This window comes from Heterodontus francisci, chromosome 16, assembly GCF_036365525.1.
Source record: "Heterodontus francisci isolate sHetFra1 chromosome 16, sHetFra1.hap1, whole genome shotgun sequence".
Taxonomy (NCBI): domain Eukaryota; kingdom Metazoa; phylum Chordata; class Chondrichthyes; order Heterodontiformes; family Heterodontidae; genus Heterodontus; species Heterodontus francisci.
In genome coordinates, this window is record NC_090386.1 from 95,333,402 (window position 1) to 95,355,657 (window position 22,256).

The window sequence follows — 22,256 nt, forward strand, 5'->3', positions numbered from 1 at the left end:
ACTTGAATTTTGAACTCAATCTAGGTTGATGCTTCAGTATAACACTGAGGAGTACTGCACTGTCTAAGGTATTGCTCTTCAGCAGTGTTAAAATGAGGCCCCGTCTATCCCCTCACGCAAACATTAAGAGATTCCATAGCACTATTCGTGGAGAGCAAGGGAGTTATCCCAGTGTCCTGCCCAACATTTATCACCACAAACAGATTATCTGGTCATTTATATCACTTCTGCAACTGAATATCTTCTCCATCATCTTCCTCTGTACCCTGGGCTTCATGAGAAGGCAACAAAACATTACTTTTCAGAGTGTTATGATCCTGTAGTTTATTTTTCCCCGGGAAGTATGCAGTGTGCGTTTAAGGCTGGAAATGGATCAGTACTGCTTTAAGGCAACAAGCTCCAGGAACTGAGTCAAAAAGTGCATTCTGGTTGCCCCGGGATGCAGCCACTCAGGACCAAGGATACGAGATACAATAAAAGCAAAATACTGCGGATGCTGGAAATCTGAAATAAAAACAAGAAATGCTGGAACCACTCAGCAGGTCTGGCAGCATCTGCGGAAAGAGAAGCAGAGTTAACGTTTCGTGTCAGTGACCCATCGGATGAAGGGTCACTGACCCGAAACGTTAACTCTGCTTCTCTTTCCACAGATGCTGCCTGACCTGCTGAGTGGTTCCAGCATTTCTTGTTTTTATTACACGAGATACAATGTTGCCAATTGACGTTTGAAACTAGCTAAAAAAAAAACTGGCTTTTGACACAGAAAGACAACTGGACTAGCATGAACGGAACAGTGATCTCTAATAATTTAAACTAAAGGAAGGGAAGTTAGACTGCGACAATCTTCTATCCCTCAAAATTCTAAAGCCAAATTGATTCATTAAAATGTTTGCGAGTTGCTCATCGGCTGAGGTCATCACTGGACAAAAGAGAAGTTGAAGTTTTGGATGTTGCACATTTTGTTCCCCCCCATTGGATGGCTGAGAGAACTTTAAGCAATCTTGGACTATTCCACATTAGAAGATTTCACTTCGGCAAGAGCATAAATCTGCAATGTAACTAATTTTTTTCTATTTTAAATGTTGTTTATATCTTAGGAGTGTTTAAGAATTTAGTTATCTAATTCAACAGTTAATTTGTTGATCTAAAGACACCTGGTTTGGTTAGCCTCATACGGGGGTTAATAGATGGTACAATTTGATTCTGTCTTTATTTAATTTGGAAAGTTTAAAATTTAGGCGATCTGTGGAGGGGCAAGAGTGAATCAACAGTGCATTTGTCCCACCACAATCATATATTTTGATTGGGGCTTTGTCTTGAGCGATCGGTCGTAACAGATTAACTGGGGGCTCGTCCGGGATTGAATCATATTCAATTAAGTGGCTCGTGTCTGGGATCAGAATCAGACTAATTTGGAGGGCTCGCATTTGGAATCATATTAATTTCGTGTCTCTGGGATAACATTTAAATTGGGGGTCTTGCGTCTGGCATCATATTTCATTTCTCGAATTTGGGATCATATCAATTGGAAACTCGATTGTTGAGATCTAAATCTAACACCAATTACAAAGAAATAAAAGAACCAGATCTTTTGTATAATAAGGTACAGTCTATACCATTGCAATGGCATTAGTGGTTGCAGCAGAGTTTTTGGGAAAGCAGAATGTTTCCCTGAGTGACTTGATAAGTTTAACTAAGAACAAATTAAAAGAATTGGCAGCGATATTGGGGTCGGAAATGAAATTCGGTGCCAAAAAAGCAGAGATAATTGACATAATAGCCAAACATCTGAAATTAGTAGAAGATGACAATGATGATGAAGGGCAATACGAAGAACAAAAAGGTAGTAGGCCCGAGAGTGATGAAGTGGGATTGGCTAGAAATGAAAAAACTTGAGGCTGGAAAAGAATTAAGAAACTTGAATTGGAAAAAGAGGAAAGGGAAAAAGAAAAAGCAATAGCAATAAGAAAACTTGAATTGGAGGAAAGGGAGAAAGAGAGCGCATTTCGGAAAGTGAAAGATAAGAGAGGGAATTTAAGTTAAAAGAGATGGAACTAAGACAAAAGGGCAGTCTTAAATCCAGGGAAAATTCTGGTCAGGAAGAATCTGAATTTAGCTCAGGACCCAACAAAAAGTTGTTTAAATTTATACAGACTCTTCCTAAGTACAAGGAAAGGAACATAAAGGCACTTTTCATATCTTTTGAAAAAATAGCCAAACAGATGAAATGGCCATAAGAAAGCCTGGTCTGCTATATTCCCAGTCAGAGTCTTTTCCTCTGCACTAACTTTGCGTACCCCAACCAGTCCTATGGGTTTAACTTGCAATTTCCAGCACTCTGAATAAAGATGACCCGTTTTGTGCCAATGATAACGCTTTGGCTTGCGAACCTCATTTCTACCCTCAGCACCTTCCTTTCTGACCTGGTGATCCTGGGGCATTGCCAGTTGTTGCTTCTTGTTCCCGGCTACTTGCCTTCCTTTCACTCTCCCACTTTCTATCCTTCTCAGGTTTATGGGGGTGACAGACAAAATAGGTTGGGCGGCACAGTGGTTAGCACCGCAGCCTCACAGCTCCAGGGACCCGGGTTCGATTCCGGGTACTGCCTGTGTGGAGTTTGCACGTTCTCCCTGTGTCTGCGTGGGTTTTCTCCGGGTGCTCTGGTTTCCTCCCACAAGCCAAAAGACTTGCAGGTTGATAGGTAAATTGGCCATTATAAATTGTCACTAGTATAGGTAGGTAGTAGGGAAATATAGGGACAGGTGGGGATGTTTGTTGGGAATATGGGATTAGTGTAGGATTAGTATAAAATGGGTGATTGATGTTCGGCACAGACTTGGTGGGCCGAAGGGCCTGTTTCAGTACTGTATCTCTAATCTAATCTAATCTTATTCACAAGCTCAAAATCATCAGCAATCTCTGCTGCTTGCCTAGCTTTCAAAACTTTCAGGTTATCTATGAGTTCTCAAATAATTAATATGTTACGACCGACCGCTCAAGACAAAGCCCCCAATCAAAATATATGATCCTGATTGCGGTGGGAGAAACGCACTGTTAAGTCCTGCCCCTCCACATTTCGCCTATCATTTTAAACTTTCCAAATTAAAGAAAACCACAGCCAAACTGACCATCTATTAACCCCCGAATGAAGCTAACCAAACCAGGTGTCTTTAAATCAACAAATTAACTATTTATCAGAAAAAACTAAACTCTTAAATACTACCAATATGTAAACATTTAAAATAGAAAAATTAGTGTCCTTGCAAATTTTGCTCCTGCCGAAGTGGAATCTTCCAATGTGGAACAGTCCAAGGTTATTTGAGGTCCTCACAGCCGTCCAATGGGGGGAAAAAAGGCTCTTTAACAGGATGACAGTCAGTAGGTTATTTTCAGATGTTGAAGTGATGCTCTTCTTCCAGCAAACAACAACTTGTAGACACTTTTCAATGAATCAATTTGGCTTTAGAATTGTTTTGAGGGTGAAAACGTGATCAGTCTAAAATAACCTTCCTTCAGTTTAAACTACAAGAGTACTCTGTTAGGTTCATGCTGGTCCAGCTATCTGTCTGTGCATGTGAGTTAGAACAGTCTGTTTCCACTATAAGTTCAAAATTAAATTGTAAAATTGCATTCCGCGATCTTCAGTCTCTGAATGGCTGTATCCTACAGCAAACAGAATGCATTTTTTGACACTCAGTCCCTGGAGCTGGCTGCCTTAAAGCAGTACTGATCCTTTGCTGTCTTAAAGACATACCGCATATTACCTGGAAAAAAAACTACAGGATCATAATACCCCTGCCTCTGGCCATTCCTGAAATGCATTTCATTACAATGGGGAAAAAAATACAATTTGAAAAAAAATGCTAACACATTTTTTTCCCGCATTTACAGATATACCATTTCTAAAATGGTAAGATTACAGCAACAAGTTCCACCAGAACATTTTCGGCTTTAGAATTTTAAAAGGTTGCGCCAATTAATCCATTTCAAATTTCCAAGCATTGTCTTTCACTTGTTTGGTGGTTCTATCTCAGCCAAGTGAACTACACAGCTAGGAGCACTGACCACCACTGGGTTCACTATTCTCTGAGAAGTTTTTTTTGAGTACCCCATAACCTGTGTGGCATCACTTGACACTGGAAAACCCTGTCCGGTGTAACAGATGCTTACTTTTTCTTACCCTGGGGTGTCAAAGCAATTTGACAGTATCCCTCCAACACATCTCTTTAAGACATATTGTGTTGCCCACTCTGTCCATACAGTTCTTTAAATGAGAATTTGGATAGGAGTCTGCCTTCTTTACCGTAGTTACTTTTCTAGAGTCTATGCACATTTGAGCCGACCCACCAGGTTTAGACATCAAGACCATCTGTGAATTCCAGCTGTCCTGACTAGGTTCAACTAAGCTGCCCTTCAGTATGCATTGTATCTCTGCTTCCACTTGGGCCTGTCTGTCTGGACCTCAGCGGCAAGGATGTTGTTTTAAAGGAAGGGTTCCCCCTATATCCACATCATGTGTGGCTAAGGTTGTACATCCCGGCTTATCCATACAAACTTTTCGAAACATTGTGGAAACCCTGGTTAGGACTTCACGCTGTTTTGCCTCTAAGTGTAAAAGCCGATTGTTTAATTTTCCTAGCCATTCTGTATTTATTAACTGGATAGTTGGAGGTTCAATCTGAGAATTTCCTAGGCCTGCTTCTGCCTCATTCTCACTATCCTTTTCTTTCTCAACAGTCCCGATTACCTGACATACCTATACTGGCTTATCTTTCTCCCTGCGGTAATATTGCTTGAACATTTTGATGTGACACAACCGGTTCTTCTTCTGGTGATCAGGGGTGTCAATCAAGTAATCTAACTTACCCAGTCTTTGATTACTCTATATGGGCCACTGAATCATGCTTTTAATGGTTCTCTCTGTAATGGTAACAACACTAATACTTCATCCCCTGGTTTTATGGTAGGTTGTGCTTTTCCCACCATTTGACAGGAATGGCACGTCCTACAAAATTGTCTCGTATCCTCTAAGACCTGGCCAATAATAATGTTGGCTTGTGCGTGATTTGGTCTTCAGAATTCCCCTCTGTCCTGCAAAAGGGATGTTGTGTGCCAACCCTAATAATCCTTGTCGATATTTAGGAGGTACCACTATCTGTTCAATAACTGCCCAGTCTTCGTCAGCAGGTCGATGAGGAGTTCTCCATTTCCTCCTCAAAACCCCGTTTGCCATATAATAGCCTTCCGGAACTCCTTTCGCCTCAGCTTCTGACAGAGACGTCTGTGCTTTCGATATATCTCTGGATCAGCTTGCTGTGCTGCAATGATAGATGATCTGTTAAACATCTCTGGATTATCTAAATCCCCAAATAAGGTTTCAGATACTTGACTATCTATTTGTGGTGCCCCTTTTATCTCCGACAATGGATCCTGTTTAGCCATTGCTCGGGTGACGACACACGCAGGAAATATTCCCGGAACCAGTTCCTGTAATCGCTCCTTTTCCTTAATTTCACTTGTTTCCACTTTAAATATAGGAGAAACTAATACTTTTGATCCAGCCAAATCATTTCCTAGGAGATGATCAATTCCCTTTACTGGTAAACTGTGGACAACTCCGACAGATATCCCAGATATTAAGTTACTCTCTAGGCGTACTTTAGACAAAGGTACAGGCATATACTCCCCACCAATTCCATTAACTAAAACTTTAGCTTTCAAGTTGCTCTGGTGGAAACGTTATATCATTCCCCAGCAAGAGTGTCTGGGTTGCTCCTGTGTTCCTGAGAATAATAAAAGGTTTTCCTGCTTCACTTACAGGACACAGAGTTACTCTTACAGAAATTCATTATAACTCTCAGGTATTTTATTCTTAACCTCACACTCAGTTTCAGTATCTGGTTTCACAGCTGTCATTAAAACTATAGCCTGGTCTGCTATATTCTCAGTCAGAGTCTTTTCCTCTGCACTAGCTTTGTGTACCCCAACAAGTCCTATGGGTTTACCTCACAATTTCCAGCACTCTGAACAAAGATGCCCCATTTTGTGGCAATGATAACACTTTGGCTTGCAAACCTTACTTCTACCCTCAGCACCTTCCTTTCTGACCTGAGGTGGTGATCCTGGGGCATTGCCAGCTGTTCCTTCTTGTCCTCAGCTACTTGCCTTCCTTTCACTCTCCTACTTTCTATCCTTCTCGGGTTTATGGGGGCGACGTCCAAAATAGATTGGCTTATTCACAAGCTCAAAATCATCAGCAATCTCTGCTGCTTGCCTAGCTTTCAAAACTTTCAGGTTATCTGTATGAGTTCTCACTACTGAAGGAATGGAGTTTTTAAACTCTAAGAGAACCAATTCTCAAAGGTTCTCATATGTGGTTTCTACATTTAATGCCCGTATCCAACGGTCAAAAGTAATTTGCTTCACCCTCTCAAATTCTAATTATGTCTGCTCAGCGAATCTCCGTAAGTTCCTAAACCTCTGACGGTAAGCTTCAGGGACTAACTCATGTAGCGAGAATAGCCTTTTTGCCATCTCAGTCTGCAGAAGCCTCTTCAGGCAGCATGGCATAAGTTTCATGAGCTCTGCCTACCAACATACCCTGCATAAGCAGTGTCCAGCTTTCTTTCGGCCATTTAATCTGTTTGGCTATTTTTTCAGAAGATATGAAAAATGCCTCTACGTTTCTTTTTCGAACTTAGGAAAAGCCCGTATAAACATAAACAACTTTTCGCTAGGTCCTGAGCTAAATTCAGATTCTTCCTGACCCGAATTTTCCCTGGATTTAAGACTATCCTTTTGCAATGCTAAAATTTTGGAATTAGAATTTTTAACTAGCTTGACAAGAGTAAATTGTACTGATTGCATCAAATGACAGGACAAAAAGCGCATTTTCTGTCCTGTTATACATGCAAGCATCAATTCATTGGTAAATGAGGTATAAATTAGGCTTCTGTTTCAATGTTCATTTTTGCCTTATATTTTGAAGACGTGAAGCTTCCCAAGTCCAGGCACCTACCTGTTGTTATGTGGTTGCCTACATATACAATACAATTTATCTGGGTCATTATAGTCATTGTCTGACTGGTCATCTGAACTTTCATCGTCTTCTGTTTCTGACTTAACTTCAGATTGTGATTTTGATTGTTTTTCCTTTGAAGCAGTACCACTTTTAGCACCTTTCTTTACAAGAGTGACCATTTTCTTCTTAGTTTTTGCAGTGCCCAGAGGCTTCGATCCTTTTCTGGATTGATTTTCCTCTGTGCATATTTCTTGCACTTTCTGTGTACTCTGTGGTGAATCCGGTTGTTCTTGACCACGCTGCTTTCTCAGCTGATTCTGGAGCTCTTTCAGAGTAAGTTCATCACTGTCGCTGTTGGTACTGCTGTCTTCATCAGAGTTAATCACCTCATTTGTTGTTTCAAATACATGGTCTGTGGCCATGTCTAGAGATCCAGCACCTTTTTCATCTACTTCTACACTGCCATCAGACCCTGTCCCTGCCTCAGAAGTTGCAATGGAACCACATTCACCAATATCATCAAGGCCTGTCATTCGACGATATCGCTTCTGAGCTGCTGAAATAAATTCCTGAACTCGGGCAGATCGCTGAGTCTGTCGTCTGCTCCTACGCAACAGTGGGGTTAAATGGTCAGAGTTCTCGCTCAGAGCAGTGTCAGAGTTCTCTGCATCCAGAGCATTCTCACGTTTTGCAATGGTTGTCTGTCGAAATCCCCACGTTTTTTTAAATTCTTTACTACTTGGGTGGATGATTCTTGCAGACTGATCTTTGTTTTCATCCACTTTACTCTCCACCACGGCTACTGTAAAAATGCAAAGAAACACAGGAAGCAAATCACATTGTAGTTAACCAATTTTAACTCCACCATCCAAAGTATGCATTCAAACCATCCATAAATTCAGAATAGAAATAATCCTGTGCTTCTATTAGGACAGGTAATGTCAGGCTGGGGAGAGAGAATCTGCAGCAGCCTAGGGTACAGTGAACACTTCAGAGTTTTGTTGGATTACCGGAGGGTGAATGGGCACATTTGGAGAATTCTTCCTTAGTAAATTTATTGGGTTGTGTGGGGTCTGTGATTGGATTATACATTTTTAAAAATTCATTCATGGGATGTGGGCGTCACTGGCTATGCCAGCATATTTGCCCATCCATAATTGCCCTCGAGAAGGTGGTGGTGAGCTGCCTTCTTGAACCGCTGCAGTCCATATGAGATAGGTACACCCACAGTGCTGTTAGGAAGGGAGTTCCAGGATTTTGACCCAGCGACAGTGAAGGAATGGCGATATAGTTCCAAGTCAGGATGGTGAGTGACTTGGACGGGAACTTGCAGGTGGTGATGCTCCCATGCATCTGCTGCTCTTGTCCTTCGAGGTGGTAGAGGTCGTGGGTTTGGAAGGTGCTGTCTAAGGAGCCTTGGTGCGTTGCTGCAGTGCATCTTGTAGATGGTACACACTGCTGCCACTGTGCATCGGTGGTGGAGGGAGTGAATGTTTGTGGATGATGTGCCAATCAAGCGGGCTGCTTTGTCCTGGATGGTGTCAAGCTTCTTGAGTGTTGTTGGAGCTGCACCCATCCAGGCAAGTGGAGAGTATTCCATCACACTCCTGACTTGTGCCTTGTAGTTGGTGGACAGGCTTTGAGGAGTCAGGAGGTGAGTTACTTGCCTCAGGATTCCTAGCCTCTGACCTGCTCTTGTAGCCACGGTATTTATATGACTACTCCAGTTCAGTTTCTGGTCAATGGTAGCCCCTAGGATGTTGATAGCGTGGGATGCAGCGATGGTAATGCCATTGAATGTCAAGGGGAGATGGTTAGATTCGCTCTTGTTGGAGATGGTCATTGCCTGGCACTTGTGTGGCACAAATGTTACTTGCCACTTATCAGCCCAAGCCTGGATATTGTCCAGGTCTTGCTGCATTTCGACACGGACTCTTCAGTATCTGAGGAGTTCCGAATGCTGAACATTGTGCAATCATCAGCGAACATCGCCTCTTCTGAACTTATGATTGAAGGAAGGTGATTGATGAAGCAGCTGAAGATGGTTGGGCCCTAGACACTACCCTGAGGAACTCCCTCAGTGATGTCCTGGAGCTCAGATGATTGACCTCCAACAACCACAATCATGTTCCTTTACCCTAGGTATGACTCCAACCAGTGGAGAGTTTTCCCCCTGATTCCCATCGACTCCAGTTTTGCTGGGGCTCCTTGATGCCACACTCGGTCAAATGTTGCCTTGATGTCAAGGGCAGTCACTCTGACCTCACCTCTTGTGTTCAGCTCATTTGTCCATGTTTGAACCAATGATGTAATGAGGTCAGGAGCTGAGTGGCCCTGGCAGAACACAAACTGAGCGTCGCTGAGCAGGTTATTGCTAAGCAAGTGCTGTTGTTGATGACACCTTCCATCACTTGACTGATGATTGAGAGTAGGCTGATGGGGCCGTAATTGGCCAGGTTGGACTTGTCCTGCTTTTTGTGTACAGGACATACCTGGGCAATTTTCCACATAGCTGGGTAGATGCCAGTGTTGTAGCTATACTGGGACAGCTTTGCTAGGGGTGCAGAAAGTTCTGTAGCACAGGTCTTCAGTACTATTGCCGGAATATTGTCAGGACCCATAGCTTTTGCAGTATCCAGTGCCTTCAGTCATTTCTTGAGATCACACGGAGTGAATCGAATTGGCTGAAGACTGGCATCTGTAATGCTGGGAACTTAGGAGGGGGCTGAGATGGATCATCAACTCGGCACTTCTGGCTGAAGATTGTTACAAATGCTTCAGCCTTATCTTTCGCACTGATGTGCTAGGCTCCCCCATCATTGAGAATGGGAATATTTGTGCAGCCACCTCCTCCAGTTAGTTGTTTAATTGTCCACCACCATTCATGACTGGATGTGGCAGGACTGCAGAGCTTATATCTGATCCGTTGGTTATGGGATCGCTTAGCTCTGTCTATTGCATGCTGCTTATGCAGTTTGGCATGCAAGTAGTCCTGGGTTGTAGCTTCGCCAGGTCGACACCTCATTTTGAGGTAAGCCTGGTGCTGCTCCTGGCTTGCCCTCCTGCACTCTTCACTGAACTAGGGTTGGTCTCCTGGCTCGATGGTAATGGTAGAGTGGAGGATATGCCAGGCCATGAGGTTACAGATTGTGGTTGAGTACAATTCTGCTGCTGCTGATAGCCCACAGCGCCTCATGGATACCCAGTTTTGCATTGCTAGATCTGTTTGAAATCTATCCCATTTAGCACGGAGATAGTGCCACACAACACGATGGACGGTATCCTCAATGTGAAGGCGGGACTTCGTCTCCACAAGGACTATGCAGTGGTCACTCCTACCAATACGGTCATGGACAGATGCATCTGCGGCAGGCAGATTGGTGAGGACGAGGTCAATTATGTTTTTCCCTCGTGTTGGTTCCCCCACCATCTGCCGCAGACCCAGTCTAGCAGCTATGTCCTTTAGTACTCGGCCAGCTCGGTCAGTAGTGGTGCTATCGAGCCACTCTTGGTGATGGACATTGAAGTCCCCCACCCAGAGTACATTTTGTGCCCTCGCCACCCTCAGTGCTTCCTCCAAATGGTGTTCAACATGGAGGAGTACTGACTCATCAGCTGAGGGAGGGCGGTAGGTGGTAATCAGTAGGAGGTTACCTTACCCATGTTTGACCTGATGCCATGAGACTTCATGGGGTCCAGAGTCGATGTTGAGGACTCCCAGGGCAACTCCCTCCCTACTGTATACCACTGTGCCACCACCTCTGATAGTGATAGGGATAGTGATTGCAGTGTCTGGGACATTGTCTGTAAGGTATGATTCCGTGAGTATTATTATGTCAGGCTGTTGCTTGACTAGTCTGTGGGACAGCTCTCCCAACTTTGGCACAAGCCTCCAGATGTTAGTAAGGAAGACTTTTCAGGGTCGACAGGGCTGGGTTTGCCGTTGTTGTTTCCGGTGCCTAGGTGGATGCCGGGTGGTCCGCCCGGATTCATACCTTTTTATTGACTTTGTAGTGGTTAGGTACAACTGAGTGACTTGCTAAGCAATTTCAGAGGGCATGTAAGAGTTAACCACATTGCTGTGGGTCTGGAGTCACATGTAGGCTAGACCAGGTAAGGACAGCAGATTTCCTTTCCTAAAGGACATTAGTGAACCAGATGGGTTTTTACAACCATCGACAATGGTTTCACAGCCATCATTAGACTAGCTTTTAATTCCAGATTTATTAATTAAATTAAAATTCCACCTTCTGCTGTGGTGGGTTTCGAACCCATGTCTCCAGATCAATACCTTGGGTCTCTGGGTTACTAGTCCAGTGATAATACCACTACGCCACCGCCTCCACATGTTCTATGGAAGTGGCAGATTTAATGAACATGTCCATTTCAATTTACCAGATTCACCAGGATAATGCCTCAGGTGGGAAACTATAAGTATGAGCAAATATTTGAGATGCAGGACTGTTTTGACTGAAGCAAAGAAGGGTAAGAGGACATGCAAGAGGTGGAACTTTCTTAAAAAAAAAATGAACGATTTTGATAGAGTGAATACTCTATCTCACTTTTTCCCTCATGTACCCGACATAGATTCCCTCTCCTTTCTTTCGTGTGCCTTTCCTTTTCTGCCTGCCCCCTCTCAGAAATACAGGCCTCACCTACACAACCACTCCTGCTTCTCACACACCCTCGCCTCTCAGATATTCCCTCCCCTTCTGCCTGACACTGCCCCCACACCGTCACAACCGTACACCAAATCTCATAGTTAGTGTCCCTCTCACACATTCGCACACAGCTACCTCACACACACATCCCTCCCAAGTTCGTGTCTCACTTTCTCAGTGAAAGAATACACACTTAAAATGGAACCACAGCTTAACTAACATTTACAGCAAGAATGGAACAGCATGAAGGTGCAGCAACGTGCAGTTCCTGAAGGACAAAGGAGTTGAGTACTCAAACCTTTTAGTTTAAAGAACACAACTGAGGAAGTTTGTCTTTAAAAATTCATTCTGAACTGCGAGCATCACTGCTCAGATAAACGTTTATTTCCCCATCCCTAGTTGTCTAGATGACTGAATGGCTAGACAGTCCACTCTAGAAGGCAGTTAAGAGTCAACCACACTGATGTGGAATTGGAGTCAGAGATACACCAGACTGGTAAGGACTGCAGGTTTCCTCCCCTTCAGGTCATTGCGGAACCAGTTTGGGTTTTTTTCTGACAATTCAACAGCTTCTTGATCATTTTTATGGGGAGACAAGTCCAGCCTCTGTATAACTAGTCCAATAAAATAACAAGTGTCTCCAACTGAGATTACTCAAGCTCATGACTGCAGAACTCGAGGTGGAGTTGGAGACAATCTAACACATTGTGGGAGGGAGAAAGGCTTTTGGAGTATGGAGAGGACTGATGAACACAAAAGAGTTCAAGGCAATATGGTTAGAGATCAAAGATAAAACAGGATTGCTACGTTCATGAAATTGTACTACAGGCTCCAAAATAGTGAAATGGAAATGGGAGAGGAAATCTTTACACAGATTATGTTGATGAGTAGGAATAACAAAGTTATTGCTTTAGGTTTGAATTACCAACTCACTGATCGAGAGGAGTAAACTGCTCTTAAAATGTGCACAGGACTCCTTCCTGAAGCAGTACATTAGTATACTTACAAGAGGAGATGTGCTGTTAGATCTAGTTAATAAAGAAAACTGATCAGATAGCTGAACTAAGTGTTGGCAAGCACCTGATGGACGTTGACCATAAAATAAGATTTAGAGTGCAAATAAAAAGAGAAAAAGTTAGCATAAAAACAAGAGCATCAGAATGGAAAGGATAAATTTCAGACAGACAAGAATGAGTTAGCTGAGTTAAGGTGATGTGGAGTGAAAAGGGAAATTGGCACACAGGACTATAAATCAACATTAGATTTTTTTTTATTAGTGAAAAAGAAATGGAAAAGATGCAGAATAAATATAATTTAAAAATGACTTCAAGTTTCAGAGTGCAGTGGGTAAAGAGGTTGAAAACAAATCAATATTGAAACAAGCACATAGTTACAGGCATACAAGGGTACGGCAGCATAGTGGTTCTGTCACTGGACGAGTAAACCAGAGGCCTTGATCAATGATCCAGACAAATCCCTATTAAATTCTATTCATGAAATAAAGCTGGAATATAGATTAGAATGGTTACAGCACAGGAGGCCGCCATTCGGCTCCATCATGTCCATGTCGGCTCGCTGCAACAGCAATTCATCTAGTCCCACTCCTCAGCCCTTACCCCACAGCCTTGCAATTTTTCCCTCTTTTGAAAGTCTTGATTGAACCTGCCTCCACCACACTCTCAGGCAGTACATTCCAGATCCTAACCACTCGGTTGATAAAAAAACATTTCCCCTCATATCGCCCACGGTTCTTTTGCCAATCTCCTTAAATCAGAGTCCTCTGGTTCTCGACCCTTCTGCTAATGGGAACAATTTCTCTATCGACTCTGTCGAGACCCCTCATGATTTTGAACACCTCTAACAAAAAGCTACTTCCAGTACTGGTGACCAGGAAACTATGGGATTTTTGTAAAAATCCATCTGGTTTACCAATGTCCTTCAGGAAGGAAATCCTAAATTGGTCTGGCCTAGGCGTGACTCCAGACCCACAGCAATGTGATTGACTCTTACCTACCCTCTGAAATGGCCTAGCAAGCCACTCAGTTGTGAATGAATAAAAGTGTTATGATAAAAATAAGAGGTTAAGTAGGGGATAAGAAAAACAAAGAGGGCATTTGAGCCTATCAAAATATTTTTAAAATACAGTATTATACAAATACATGAGTAAAAAGAGAATGGTTAAATATTTTTTATTCGTTCATGGGATGTGGGCAATTGCTGGCTAGGCCAGCATTTATTGCCCATCCCTAATTGCCCTCGAGAAGGTGGTAGTGAGATGCCTTCGTGAACAGCTGCAGTCCTTGGGGTGTAGGTTTACCAACAGCGCTGTTAGGAAGGGTGTTCCAGGATTTTGACCCAGCGACAGTGAAGCAACAGCGATACAATTCCAAGTCAGGGTGGTGTGTGGCTTGGAGGGGAACTTGCAGATGGTGGTGTTCCCATGCATCTGCTGCCCTTGTCCTTCTAGATGACAGAGGCCGTGGGTTTGGAAGGTACCATTGGTATGGTGCAACACACCATCCTGGATTCCCGTCTGTGGCCACAGAAACACCTGTTTGTTCCCCTGACTATTGAATCACCTATCGCTGTGGCTCTTCCAGTCTTCCCTCTACCCCACTGTGCAACTGAGACACCCATGGTGCCGTGGACTTGGCTCTGGCTGCACTCCCCAGGTGAAGCATCACTCTCATCAGTATTCAGAACTGAATACCTGTTGGAGAGTGAGATGCACTCAGGGGTCTCCTGCACTACCTGCCTGATTCTTTTTGACTGCCTGGCAGTGACCCATTCCCACTCTTAAGCTGCGGGTGACCTCATCTCTCAATGTGCTATCCACATAGCTCTCATGATCATGAATGCATCGCAGTGTCCCCAGCTGCTGTTCAAGTTCCAAAGCCCGGAGCTCAAGTTGTTGCAGTTGACGACGCTTTCTGTACAAATGGCTCTCCATGATACGGGAAGCGTCCTGGCACTTGCACAGGACGTGCATTCGACGCGTGTGAGCAGCCCTGCCATGCCTCAAATTATTTATTTACTGCACTAAAAATTGCAAGTTAAATAAACACAATAAAAAGCTTATAAATAGAACGAACAAATGGGTAGCCACCTTCCGACTACTGGTATTTTAGCTTCTACTTAGTAGGTAGACTGAAATGTTAGAGAAAAAATAAAACTCAGCAGAAGAAAAGAAAAGCAGATACTAAGAAAATACCCACCAGATACACACCGACTAGCTCCCTGTGCCTCACCGCGCTCTCTCCCCTTTCATGTTGTTTGTAGTTCCGAAGTCTCACCCAGCCAATCAACTACCTGCTTCCCGCGCTCTTTTTAAACTCCTCTCTGCTGCTGGTTCTTGCGCTCTTTTTAAAATCCTCTCTCCTGATGTGCTCTGCTGCTGGGTCTCTGCAGGTGGTTCCCGCTCCTCTTGTAGATGATACACCCTGCTGCCACTGTGCGTCGGTGGTGGAGGGAGTGAATGTTTGCAGATGTGGTGCCAATCAAGCGGGCTGCTTTGTCCTGGATGGTGTCGAGCTTCAAGTGTTGTTGGAGCTGCACCCATCCAGGCAAGTGGAGAGTATTCCATCACACTCCTGACTTTTGCCTTGTAGATTGTCTACAGGCTTTGGAGAGTCAGGAGGTGAATTACTCACCGCAGGATTCCTAACCTCTGACCTGCTCTTGTAGCCACGGTATTTATATGGCTATTCCAGTTCAGTTCCTGGTCATTGGTAACCCCTAGGATGTTGATAGTGGGGGATTCAGCGATGGTAATGCCATTGAATGTCAAGGGGAGATGGTTAGATTCTCTCTTGTTGGAGATGGTCATTGCCTGGCATTTGTGTGGCACAAAGTTACTTGCCACTTATCAGCCCAAGCCTGGATATAGTCCAGGTCTTGCTGCATTTCTACACGGACTGCTTCAGTATCTGAGGAGTCATGAATGGTGCTGAGCATTGTGCAATCATCAGCGAACATCCCAACTTCTGACCTTATGATTGAAGGAAGGTCATTGATGAAGCAGCTGAAGATGGTTGGGCCTTGGACACTACCCTGAGGAACTCCTACAGTGATGACCTGGAGCTGAGATGATTGACCTCAAACAACCACCTTCCTTTGTGCTAGGTATGACTCCAACCAGCAGCGACCTTCCCCCCAATTCCCATTGACTCCAGTTTTGCAAGGGCTCCTTGAGCTAGTGTCCTAGGTCCAACCATCTTCAGCTGCTACATCAATGACCTTCCCTCCATCATAAGGCCAGAAGTGGGGATGTTCGCTGATGACTGCACAATGTTCACCATTCGAGACTCCTCAGATACTGAAGCAGCCGCTGTCCATATGCAGCAAGACCTGGGCAACATCCAGACTTGGGCCGATAAATGGCAAGTAATATTCACGCCACACAAGTGCCAGGCAAAGACCAAGTCGAACAAGTGAGAATCTACCCATCTCTCCTTGAAGTTGAACAACATTACCATTGCTGAATCCCCCACTATCAACATCCTGGGGGTCACCATTGACCAGAAACTGAACTGGACCAGCCACATAAATGCTGTGGCTGCAAGAACAGCTCAGAGGCTGGGAATTCTGCAGCGGTTAACTCACCTCCTGACTCCCCAATGCCTATCCACCATCTACAAGGCACAAGTCAGGAGTGTGATGAAATACTCTCCACTTGCCTGGATGGGTGCACATTCAACATTCAGTCCCTCCACCACCGATGCACAATGGCAGCAATGTGTATCATCTGCCATACCACTATGCCACTGCCTCCCCTTGGGTAGGCAAATGTTTGAGAAGTGCAAGAACAACCCCAATATTAACAGGGATAGTTTTAGTGTGAAAGGAATTGAGGCAGCAGAATTCCTTAGTTGCATTCAGGAGAAATTTTTTGGCCACTATGTAGCAAGTCTAACAAGAGAGGGCACAGTGTTAGACTTAGTTTTAGGAAATGAAGATGGGCGGGTGGAAGGAGTGGCAGTGGGGAAGCATTTTGGTGGTAGTGATCATAATTCAGTCAGGTTTAACAATTATGGAAAAGGACAGAGATAGAACAGGAGCTAGAGTTCTCAATTGGGGCAAGGCCAATTTTACTAAACTGAGGAGTGATTTAGCAAAAGTGGACTAGAAACAGCTACTTGAAGGTAAATCAGTGTCAGATGAGTGGGAGGGATTCAAAGGGAAGATTCAAGGAGTTCAGAGTAAACATGTTCCCAGAAAGAAAAAGGGTAAGACTGCCAAATCTACAGCCCCATGGATGTCACAGAGCCTACAGGTTAAGGTAAGGCAGAAAAGGAAAGCCGATGTCCGACACCAAGAACTCAATACGACAGAAAGCAGGGAGGAGTATAGAAAGTGGAGGGGTGAAATCAAAAAGGAAATCAGGAAAGCAAAGAGAGGGCATGAAAGAATATTGGCAAGCAAAATCAAGTTGAAACCAGAGATGTTTTATCAATACATTAAGAGTAAAAGGATAACAAAGGAGAGAGTAGGGACCATAAAAGACCAAAAGGTTAACCTATGTGCAGGGGCGGAAGATGTTGGTATGGTTCTTAATGAATACTTTGCGTCTGTCTTCGCAAAAGAGGGGGACGATGCAGATATTGTAGTTAAGGAAGAGGGGTGTGAAGTATTGGATGCGATAAAGATAGAGAGAGAGGAAGTATTAATGGGATTAGCATCCTTGAAACTTGATAATTTGCCAGGGCCGGATGAAATGCCCTCCAGGCTGTTAAAAGCAAGAGAGGAAATAGCGAAAGGTCCGACCATCATTTTCCTGTCCTCACTGGTTGCAAGTGTGGTGCCGGAGGATTGGAGAACTGCTAACGTTGCACCTCTTTGTAAAAAGGGAGGGATAGACCGAATAATTATAGGCCAGTCCATTTAGCCTCAGTAGTGGGCAAATTATTGGAATCTATTCTGAGACACAGGATAAACTGTCACTTAGAAAGGCACAAGTTAATCAAGGATAGTCAGCATGGATTTGTTAAGGGAAGATTTTATCTGACCAACTTGATTGAATTTTTTGAAGAAGTAACAAGGAAGATAGATGAGGGTAGTGCAGTTGATGCCGTCTACATGGATTTTAGCAAGGCTTCGGACAAGGTCTCACATGGCAGACTGGTTTAAAAAAAAGTAAAATCCCATGGGATCTGGGGAAATGCAGCAAGGTGGATACAAAATTGGATCAGTGGCAGGAAACAAAGGGTAAATGTTGACAGGTGTTTTTGCAACTGAAGGGCTGTTTCTAGTGGTGTTTCACAGGGCTCAGTACTCGGTCTCCTGCTTTTTGTGGTATATATTAACGATTTGGATGTAAATGCAGGGGGCACGATCAAGCAGTTTGCAGACGACACAAAGATTGGCCGTGTGGTTGATAGCGAGGAGGATAGCTGGAGGCTCCTTAGACAGCACTTTCCATACCCGCAACCTCTACCACCTAGAAAGACAAGGGCAGATGCATGGGAACACCGCCACCTACAACTTCCCCTCCAAGCCACACACCATTCTGACTTGGAACTATATCGCCGTTCCTGTACTGTCGGTGGGTCAAAATCTTGGAACTCCCTTCCAAAAAGCATTGAGGGTGTACCTAGCCCACATGGACTGCAGCGGTTCAAGGAGGCAGCTCATCACCACCTTCTCAAGGGCAATAAATGCTGGCCTAGCCAGCGACAGCCATTTCCTATGAACAAATAAAAAAAAGCTACAATGCTGTGGGTCTGGAATCACATGTAGGCCAGACCAGGTAAGGATGGCAGATTTCCTTCCCTAAAAGGACATTAGTGAACCAGATGGGTTTTTACAACAATCGACAATAGTTTCATGATCACCATTAAATTAGCTTTATTTTACAGATTTCTGTTCATTGCCTTCAAATTCCACCATCTGCCGTGCCCAGAGCATTAGCCTGGAGTTCTGGGTTACTAGTCTAGTGACAGTACCACTATGTCACTGCCTCCCCATTAAAAATTTGGGCACCTTCCCTCTTGCAGAACAGAACCTTATGGGATATTGCTAGCCACTTCCAACCATTCTGAGAAACTGCACTTAACCCACACTCTTCTCTTCTACCTCTTTTAACTCTAACTCTCTTCTAACCAGTTTTTAATCCATATTTTTTTACTCTTCTCCAGTAGTCTAAATGTGTGGCGGAATCTAAGAGGAAGAGACAGCGAGTTAGTAGAAGATGAAGATAAAACAGCAGGGATACTTAAGTACTCTGCATCAGATGTTAGTTAAGCCATATGAAGACAGGGTACAGGATACATCCAAGGATCCAGGGAGAAATGGGGAAAGTAATAGCAGAGGACCTAGGAATGCTATTTCTGGATTCCATTGTCCATTGTTTGTGAACATGTGCCAGAGGACTAATAAATATTTTCAAAAAGGGAAATCTAGATAACTACAGTCTAATATCTGTAGTAAGGAAAACCTTGCAATCTAAAGATGACATTATTAAATATATATACATGAAGAGGAAATGGTTAGAAGCAAATAGATTTCAAAAAGATTGTGCTCCACAAATCTGATAATGTTCTATGGGGAAGTGGCAGATAAGGCAGGAGAAATTCTAGTGGATTAGTTCTAAATAGACTTTGAGAAAACCTCTGACTAGGCATTACACAGCAGACCACTGGAGAAATTTTTAAAAATGGATTAAAAACTGGTAAGAAGAGAGCCAAGAGTGTGGGTTAAGTGCAGTTTCTCAGAGTGGTTGGAAGTGGATAGCAATATCCCATAAGGCTCTGCTAGAGGGAAGGTGTCCAAATTTTTTAACTGATCTGCATAAGAAGAAATAGTAAAAAACTGAGGACCAAAGGAGGCTGTAAGGAAATATTGATAATGGTGGAATGGGTAAAATAACATAGCCAATAGAATTTAATTTGTGTATGGTAGGACATTAAATTTAATATACTTTGAATAGGGAAAGACTGGGTGATATGGAAGACCAGAAGGATTTATGTTCACACTAGACACAGGACCTCAAGTGGACATGGCCATAAAAAAGCTAATTGCATATTGGTGAATTTGTATAAGACTTTAGTCAGAGCAAAGACTTGGGCTCCACACTATAGGAAGATTGAGATAATAGAGAAGGTGCAGTGCAACTTCACTAGGATGCTGCCCAGAAATACAAATACAAGGAACAAATTAAATTGGGGCTTTTTTGTTCCAATTAAGATTACTGGCTAATTTGGTAACTGTGTTTAAAATTATGAGGGGATGGACAGAGTAGGTAGGAACAAACTGCACCTAGTAGTTAAACAGTGTAGAGTGAGGAGACACAGATAACAGATTAAATGCAGATTTTGGACAGATCAGTAGAAAGGTCATTTTCTCTCAAGTCTGTGAGGTTGTGGAATACACTACTGGAGCTAGTGATTAAAGCAGAGACCATGTCAACACTTAAGATCTCAGTCAATCAGTTAAATAAAATTTGGTAGCAGTGGAATAAACTGAACAAATCAAACAAGTGCAGAAGGTCTGTAGCACAACATTTTTAAATACATGACTAAACGACACAGAAGCATCACAGCATATGATATGCAATTTTTTTCAATGCATTAAAATATACATCTTTAATTTACGTAATTACAAGCATGTAATCTGACTTGCATGATCAATTCATTCTTGTATACATTAAAATAAACTGACAGTATTAGCCCATCCACTCAATTGGTAAAGATCATACTGAATTCAATCACTGACTGACCTGGCAAGATAACTTGGTCTCATATTTTAAAAGAAGAAATGCATTGGGTAATTTATGGGGCGTCGGAACACAAGGTTTATTAGTTCCTGCCTCCGACTAGCACCTTCGAATTTATTTATTTTTTTAAATCACCAAACCAAGCCAGCTTTCAATCCAGCGAGTCAATTTCTAGTTGATTCCATGGAAGTTAAATTTCAAGAGTCAACCATGGTTCAGTGTTAGCCTTTGAGTAAGATGCAAGTTCAAGCCCCAATCCAGAAAACATGAGCATATAATCTCAAATCACTTCAGTGCAGTACCTTGGGAGTGCTGTGCTACTGAGGTGCTGTCTTTCTGATCTGGCATTATACGAAGGCACAACTGCCCTCTCCGGTATTTATCCCCAATAGCTAAAATCAATTTCGGCATAAAAGATCTCATGGCACCATTCGAAGAGCAAGGGAGTTTCCCTGGTGTCCTGGCCATCATTGATCCCGCAACAGTATTGAGAGATTACCTGGTGATTTATTCCATTGCTATTTGTAGCAGTTTGCTCTACACAAATTAGCTACTTGTTTACCTACATTACAAAAGCAACTCCACTTTGCTGGGATGCTCCAAAGTTGTGAAAGATGCTTTTTAACTGCAAGTTCTCCATTTAAAAGAAAACAGTGAAATTTATATCAAAATTTCTTCTGAAAAAGAAACACTTTTGTGGAATCAGCAGTAAATGTCAAATGACCTTCATTTTTTAAATATTTCTTTTATATTGTCACTATTGCCTCAGACCTCTTGCCTCTTTCATTCACACTTTATGTACATCTTTTTGAAACCATTCAAACCTTCGAATTGTATTGCTTACTCTGGACTTGACCTTGCCTTTCAATGTTTAGGTTAAATTCTCTCAATAGGTTGATGTTTTTGCATGGAATGTTTCTTAAGTAATGGCTGACAAGTTCATTGCTTTTATCTGAACCAAATATTTAGAATAATTTTCTACACTGTAATTACTGATCATTTCTACTAGATGTGGTGTACACTGATCAGCTAGGAGTTTTGTCCATGTTGGGCAAACAAGTGCACATTCACTTTGAGGGTGAGAAACTTTGGTCCAAAACTGTCTTAAATTTAAATAAGGGCAATTACAAAGGTATGGAGACAGAGTTGGCTAAAGTGCAATGGGAAAATAGATTAAAAAGTAAGACAGTAGATAAGCAATGACAGACATTTAAAGAGATATTTCATTATTCTCAACAAAATAGATTCCGTTGAGAAAGACTCAACGGAAAGGATGAACCATTTGTGGTCAACTATGGAATTTAAAGATGGTATCAAATTGAAGTACAATGTTGTGAAGATTAGTGGTAGGCTAGAAGATTGGGAAAATGTTAGAAACCAGCAAAATATGACTTAAAAAGGGCAAAAATAGATGAGAATAAACTAGAAAGATCTAACACGGAGGAGTGGCAAACAGTGAGGATGATATGAACTGCCTGCAACACACAGATAGGCTAGCAGAATGGGCAGGTGGAATTTAATACTGACAAGTGTGAGGTGATGCACTTTGGTAGAAGGAATGGGGAGACACAATATATATCGAATGGCACGCTAGTTCTAAAGAATGTGCAGGGACAGAGGGACCTGGGGTGCATGTCCATCAATCTCTGAAGGTGGCAGGATATATTGAGAGAGTGGTTCGTAAAGTATATGGGATCTTCGGCTTCATAAATAGAGGCAGAGAGCACAAAAGCAGGAAAGCTTTGATTAGGCCCCAACTGGAGTACTGCATCCAGTTCTGGTCACTACACTTTAGGAAGGATATGAGGGTCCTTGAGAGGGTGCAAAGGAGATTTACCACAATGGTTCCAGGGATGGGGAAATT

General features: G+C 42.9%; 1 protein-coding gene across 2 annotated transcripts in view; it reads right to left on the bottom strand.

The window, feature by feature from the left end:
- The window catches only part of LOC137378382 (death-inducer obliterator 1-like), a 167,249-nt gene that overhangs the window by 67,593 nt on the left and 77,400 nt on the right, over positions 1-22,256 (bottom strand). For both annotated transcript variants that reach the window (XM_068048653.1, XM_068048652.1), the window contains one exon: positions 7,019-7,823. In XM_068048653.1, coding sequence (XP_067904754.1) covers positions 7,019-7,823 — 805 coding nt within the window. The remainder of the gene's footprint in view (positions 1-7,018; positions 7,824-22,256) is intronic.